Source organism: Trichechus manatus, unplaced genomic scaffold, assembly GCF_000243295.1.
Source record: "Trichechus manatus latirostris isolate Lorelei unplaced genomic scaffold, TriManLat1.0 scaffold00112, whole genome shotgun sequence".
Taxonomy (NCBI): domain Eukaryota; kingdom Metazoa; phylum Chordata; class Mammalia; order Sirenia; family Trichechidae; genus Trichechus; species Trichechus manatus.
Window position 1 is genome coordinate 4,515,565 of NW_004444048.1, and position 6,674 is coordinate 4,522,238.

Below are 6,674 nucleotides of genomic sequence, written 5' to 3' on the forward strand. Positions count from 1 at the left end.
TGATACAACCATTTTGGAGGGCAACTTGGAAGCATTTATCAAAATTTTCAGCTTATATACACTTCTAGTTATTCTAGATACTATATGCATCCATAAGCACACAAAGAGGTTCACTGCACACTGCTTGTAATAGCAAAAACTGGAAACCATATCATATCCACCAGATCATGACTGATTAAATAAATAATGGTACATCCAAACACTGGAATATTAAGAAGCTATAAAAATGAGGAACTTCTACGAGTCATAAACATAATCTAGTAATAAGCAATTTATTAATGAGATATATTAATAAATGAAAAAAGTCAGTTGAGGAACACTATGTATAGTATAACCCTTAATGTGTTTGTTTCATATTTTTTAAAGGTATATGTACATAAATGTATATGCTTACAGGTACATAAAAATTTCCAGAGGAAACACAAACTGTCAACAGTGATTTTGGGGGGAATGTCCCTGGGGAAAGGGTGAGCAGGAAGAGAAACGTTTATCTTTTACTTTTTAAATGAATTATTTTTTAATTTAGTATATTAATTTGTTTAATTTATTATTTGCATTTGTTTTTATCATTCTTATTTAAACAACCGTTTTATAAGTGGTGGTTTCGACAGTGCTTGATTCCACACTTCTGTCAGTACAATGTTTGATCAGATGCTATATGACATATATATGTTATACATTGACAGAACTCAATGGGTTAAAACAAGCATGGAGGCATATGTCCACTATCCTGCCTCTAGAAGTAATACTTCTGGTCTCTTCTCTTCAACAACTCGGCAGCAGTCCTTCCAAGTTATGGTGGGGTAATCCACAAGAGTCAGAGCTTTTTACACAGTCTGTAATTCTCAGGCTTCTCACCGCCTTGGAGGACATTTATTCCAATATATACAAATCTAACTGTCTTACCAACACAGAACACCTGTACTCCAGATCCTTACTAGAGAAGACATCTTCAAACTCTGCTCTGCTGTCTCTCTAATTAACACTGGGACGGGTGCTCTTAGGAACATTGAGTATATAGTGAAAATCCAAGAATAAATGGCTCTGGTGCAGATCCCAGGATTTACTACAGAAATTTCAGTCAGTTTCACTGTAATTCATTAGTAAAGTCTGGTCAACTACGCCACCTAGTAGTATGGACGACTTGGTATGATGGGAGGTATGTCTAACCAGAAGATGGTCTGCTGATTGAAACCCCTTCAGGTAAACATACTCACCTTCAATCATGCCAATTAACTATTTCACCTTTCATGTGCTTGTCTATGGTGACATAAGCAGTGTGTATAAATAATGTAAAAAAAAAAAGTCCAAAATTCCTAGGCACCCCTAAGTTCAGCTCTCTGACAAAGGAAAACGTGGCAAAGATCTAAGACCAGGACTATGTTCATTTACAAAGGCATCAACCTTTACTGTTGTAAAATATCCTCTTCTGTATTAACTCTGTTTCTAATGAATACATATAAATACACTAAATATCCTCCCTTAATAAATATGAATTGGTGAATTGTAAATGTGGAAGTTGTTGTGCTGATGAATGTTTTAGTGTGTATATTTTTACCACAAAAAGAAAAAAGAAATATGAATTAGGATGGAAATGATGAAAGCCCCTCTATAAAATCATGAAAAGTATAAATGAGGTAAATATGACCTTCCTCATCATATAGCAGGATACTAGTATTAGGTGATGCCCACTGAGGCTTACACAATTTGATTTGAGGATACACAGAATGACAGTATATGTGAGTCTGATTTTTCTCATGAATAAAAGTATTTTCCTCACATTTTTATTCACTTAGATACAAAAATTCCTTCCCATTTCAGAAGAGCAGTATTGATTTTATTGATTAGCTCTCTAAAAGTCCTTGTAGGTTTTATCTGAATTTAATTACTTATAACCACAGGCTGTAGTCTCAGCTTTCAGTGTAGATCTGAACACTCTTGCTGGCTGAGTTCACAAAGTAAAATAAATACCTGCAGTTCCCGATTGTGGTTCTCACACAGTAACTGAAGAAATCTCAGAATTGGTTGCATAATGGCAATTGCAGGACTCATCGTTACTTCCTCTGCAGACTTTTCCTCAGCATTTCCTGCGTCTGGTCCTGCGCACATAATGTCTATTTCTGGATCCATTTCTCTTCTGTATACACAATATGCTTTGGATGTTGCTGAAGATGCTTCTGTTAGCTGCCCTTTCATTCCCTCTTTTAAATATAATGATGAATCTCTTACTGAAAATAAAGCAGTACGCTTATATTTCTGAACTAATTTCTTTTGGATAATTAAAAGACAACCGGGTACCCAAATTCTTTTAAAATTGAAATTAAAAAAATCTGACAAGAGGTGCAACAATTTTCTAAAAAGGAGTTAATGTAGGAACAAAAAAGCTAAATTTGCATAGTAATAAAAAGATAATAAACATAAAAATAAAAAGATCTTAATGCTTAGCCAATTGCAGGAGGGCTCATATCTTTCTGATATATATAAAATAAGAGAGTCCATATATACAAAAAGGTGGGGAAGATATGGCAAACTTCCAAAATATTAATGTCTTTATAATTCATATTTAGTACATTGATGCTTTTGTTATTTCGAATACTAAGAAACTCTCAATGGTGTTTGGTACTATAATTTCTGTTCTTAAAGTTTAAATTTCATGAACACTTAAAAGGTTTGGGGCAATTGTTCTTTAGCATGCATGTCACAATAAAATTAAACATTTTCATGTCACCAGTCAATTTGCACTGATAATGTCTTGTTTAAGTTTGGTTCTGCGGAGCTGTTTCAGGGTCAACCCATGACTATACAAAGTTAAGGATGAAGCTCCATGCTCAGAGCCACAGTTGGGATAATTAGAACAAGATAAATGAGAAAACAAAGACAAGGGATATCTAAACAGTACTACCCTCTTTTCACTTACTCTTTTCTCCCCAATACTGAAATACTTCTTTACCTCTCATTCTTGGGCCAGACGTCATCAATTCATTGTCATCGTCCCTTTTTTTGCTACCTAAGTCTATGGTATTAACCGTCACTGTTGATCTTATCTCTTTCTGAGCAGCCTTCATTCGGTCATATAGAACTTTGAAGAATTTTTCTGACCTTTTTTGTTCATGCAACTGCTGGTAGAAAGAATACTGCAAGAAAACATATTTTAAGATATTAATACCCAAGAGGAAAAAAATTGTGGTTTTATGCTTAAAATAAACATAAGCATTATAGATAAAAGCACATATTTAATGTGCTACGCATTATTATTTCACAGACTGACAGGTTTTTGCCAGTCTCTTGTATTATTTAACGTCTACTAATAACAGCTTCTATTTTCTTAGCACTTTCTACCAAAATCCAACATACTTTCTTCATGTTAATAATCCTTGTTATATATTAAAAAGATTTACAAATTGTGAGAAATTGTATATAAAGAGATCTTTGATTTTTATATTATTATACAGTCATACATTGACTCAACACATATTTATTGAGTACCTATTATGTGCCAGGCCCAATGCTATTAATAGGATACAACAAAAGGAAAAGTAATCACAATCCCTGCCCTCATGAGTTTATAATGAGGAAAACAAACACTAATTTGGTGATTACCCTATGTAAAGTGACTTTATGGAGAGTTACCAAGAGTTATTTTTCTCTTTATCTCACTTACAGTACATTTAATTTAGAATGTGTTACCATGGCAGCATCATCTGTGGGAATCCACTGATAAATGGGTACTAAGTTTTTTTGGTAGATAATTAACTACATCCCTTCTCATGGGATCTAGGATAAGCCCCCCTTAAAATGAATTTTGTTTTATACTGAATAATGATGTATACAGGATTCAACACTACAAGTATGATAAAACAGATCTTAGTGAGGTGTGGAAATACAGAAACTTGAGGATATTTGACCAAGCCATTGTCTGCTCAGTGCCTTAGAGAAGTTTCCAGGAGAAGAAGTAGGATATAGGAAAGGTGATACACTCCAGAAGAGACAAAATTTGAAAGGGTGGGGAAATTATAAGTTATCTATACTAAAATCCATGGAATAGACACAACACAAATAAGATATATAGAGTAAAAAATTGAGGAGGCAGGGCCAAGATGGTGGAGTAGTCAGATGCTTCCGGTGATCCCTCTTACAACAAAGACCTGAAAAAACAAGTGGATCGATTATATATGACAATCTAGGAGCCCTGAACATCAAAGGCAAAGTTCAGGAATTGGACTGAGTGGTAGGGGGAGGGAGAGGCAGTTCAGAAGCAGTGACGAGTTGCCAGACCTGACCCTGTGGGGGCGAGCACCCTTCAGGCCAGATCAGCTGGTGTGAATAGTGAGGCAACTAGTGGCGCTTGGGAGGTATTTTCCACATTGGGAGAGACCCAGCAGCAGAGAGTAAATTCGGGCTCCCAGAACTAGTGAAAAGTGGCGCTCAATCAGCAAAAGACAAGTACGTACATCTGATCTAACGTGCAGATCAAAAAACACCCCCTTTGAAAAAATCTATCTCCAATTTACTTGCTGCCTCCCCAGTCTGCACTGAGTCCCAGGCTGGCTTCAGCAATTGCTCTATCCCCTGGGCCGGAAGTAGGATGCATCACATGCCCTCAGCCATTCTCCCAGCCTTGCAGAGGAAACAAATTAACAAACAGGAAACAATAATCTGCCAGCTCCCCTAAGCCAGGAACTCAGGGTAGGCACAGCTCCTTGGCCTAGGCACAGGCATAAGGGGTCTACAGACTTTCAATGCCTTTCACCGCTGCATAGACCTGTGTGGGCCCATTTCAACAGCACAGTCCCTCATTAGCACAGTACCAAAGGGTATATACCTGAAGCGTAAATTAAAATGTATCAGCTATATGGTGGAGTGGTAGGTTCGTAACATTTGACAACACTCTGCCCATTAAGCAGGGTCCTCACCTACCATATTAGGGGCCTGAGGACTAGTTGCTCCACCCATACCACCTAGCCATCCACGACAGGGGTCCAAGAATAAGTGGTGACTCCCAGCCCTTACAGTCAACAGCATTGGGTGCCCATAATCCGGCTGCAAAACCCACCCACCTATCTATCCAACAAGCTCATTGAAGCCCACATAAGGTAGATCCCAAAAAAATGTCACCAAGACATATTATAATCAAACTTGCCAAAGCCAAAGACAAAGAAAGAATTTTAAGAGTTGCTAGGGATAAACGAAAAGTCATCTAAAAAGAAGAGTCAATAAGACTAAGCTTGGACAACTCAGCAGAAACCATGTAGACAAGAAGGCAAGAAGACAAGAAGGATGACATATATAAAGCCTTGAAGGAAAAAAATTGCCAGCCAAGAATTACATATCCAGCAAAACTGTCTCTCAAATATGATGGCGAAATTAGGGCCTTTCCAGATAAGCAGAAGTTTAGGAAATTTCTAAAAACCAAACCAAAATTATAAGAAATACTAAAGGGAGTCCACCACTTAGAAAATCAATAACAGCATATAACAACCCAAGGCTAGAACACAAGACAGAGCAACCAGATATAAACCCAGATAGGGAAGTCACAAAAATAAGTCAAAGCTAAACTACTGAAAATAGGGAAATAGATATGTCAATATGTAAAAGATGACAACATTAAGACAAAAAAGAGGGGCTAGAAAATGCAGTCATACATCTTTCATATGGAGAGGAAGTCAAGGTGATATAAAGAAATAAAAAACTAGTTTAAACTTAGAAAAATAGGGGTAAATATTAAGCTAACCACAAAGAAAAATAACAATCCAACCCTACACATCAAAATAAAAAACAAGAAAAATGTAAAGACTCGGCAAATACAAAATCAACAACAATGAAAAAGATGAAAAGAAAATACATAAAGAAAAATGACTCAGCACAGAAAATTAAGTGGAACAAAGAAAATATCAACAACACAAAAAAAAGACATCCAAATGACAGCACTAAACTCATACCTATCAATAATTACACTAAATGTAAATTGACTAAATGCACCAATAAATAGACAGAGAGTGGTAGAATGGATAAAAAAACACACGATCAGTCTATATGCTGCCTACAAGTGACACACTTAAAAACATAAACAAACTAAAACTCAAAGGATGGAAAAAAACATATCAAGCAAACAGCTAGCAAAAAAGAGCAGGACTGGCAATATTAATCTCTGACAAAATAGACTTTAAAGTAAAATCCACCGCAAAGGATAAGGAGGGACAATATATAATGATTGAAGGGTCAGTACACCAGGAGGACATAACCATAATAAATATATACCCACCCAATGACAGGGCTCCAAAATACACAAAACAAACTCTGAAAAGAGAGATAGACAGCTCCACAATAGTAGTAGGAGACTTCAACACACCACTTTCGGTGAAGGACAGAACATGCAGAAAGAAGCTAAACAAAGACATGGAAGATTTAAATGCTACAGTCAACCAATTTGCTCTCGTGGACGTATACTGAACACTCGTTCCAACAGCAGCCAAGTATACTTTCTTTTCCAACGCACGTGGAACATTCTGCAGAGTAGACCACATATTAGGCCATAAAGCAAGCCTTAACAGAATCCAAAGCATTGAAATATTAAAAAGCATCTTTTCTGACCATAAAGCCATAAAGCTAGAAATCAGTAACAAAAAAAGCAAGGAAAAAGAAAATCAAACACATGGAAACTGAACAACACCTTG

General features: G+C 36.3%; 1 protein-coding gene across 1 annotated transcript in view; it reads right to left on the reverse strand.

The window, feature by feature from the left end:
• Positions 1 to 6,674, reverse strand: part of ITPR2 (inositol 1,4,5-trisphosphate receptor type 2) — a 596,492-nt gene that overhangs the window by 175,457 nt on the left and 414,361 nt on the right. The window contains exons 34-35 of the mRNA XM_023738100.1: positions 2,951 to 3,134; positions 1,972 to 2,228 (exon numbers count right to left, since the gene is read on the reverse strand). Coding sequence (XP_023593868.1) covers positions 1,972 to 2,228; positions 2,951 to 3,134 — 441 coding nt within the window. The remainder of the gene's footprint in view (positions 1 to 1,971; positions 2,229 to 2,950; positions 3,135 to 6,674) is intronic.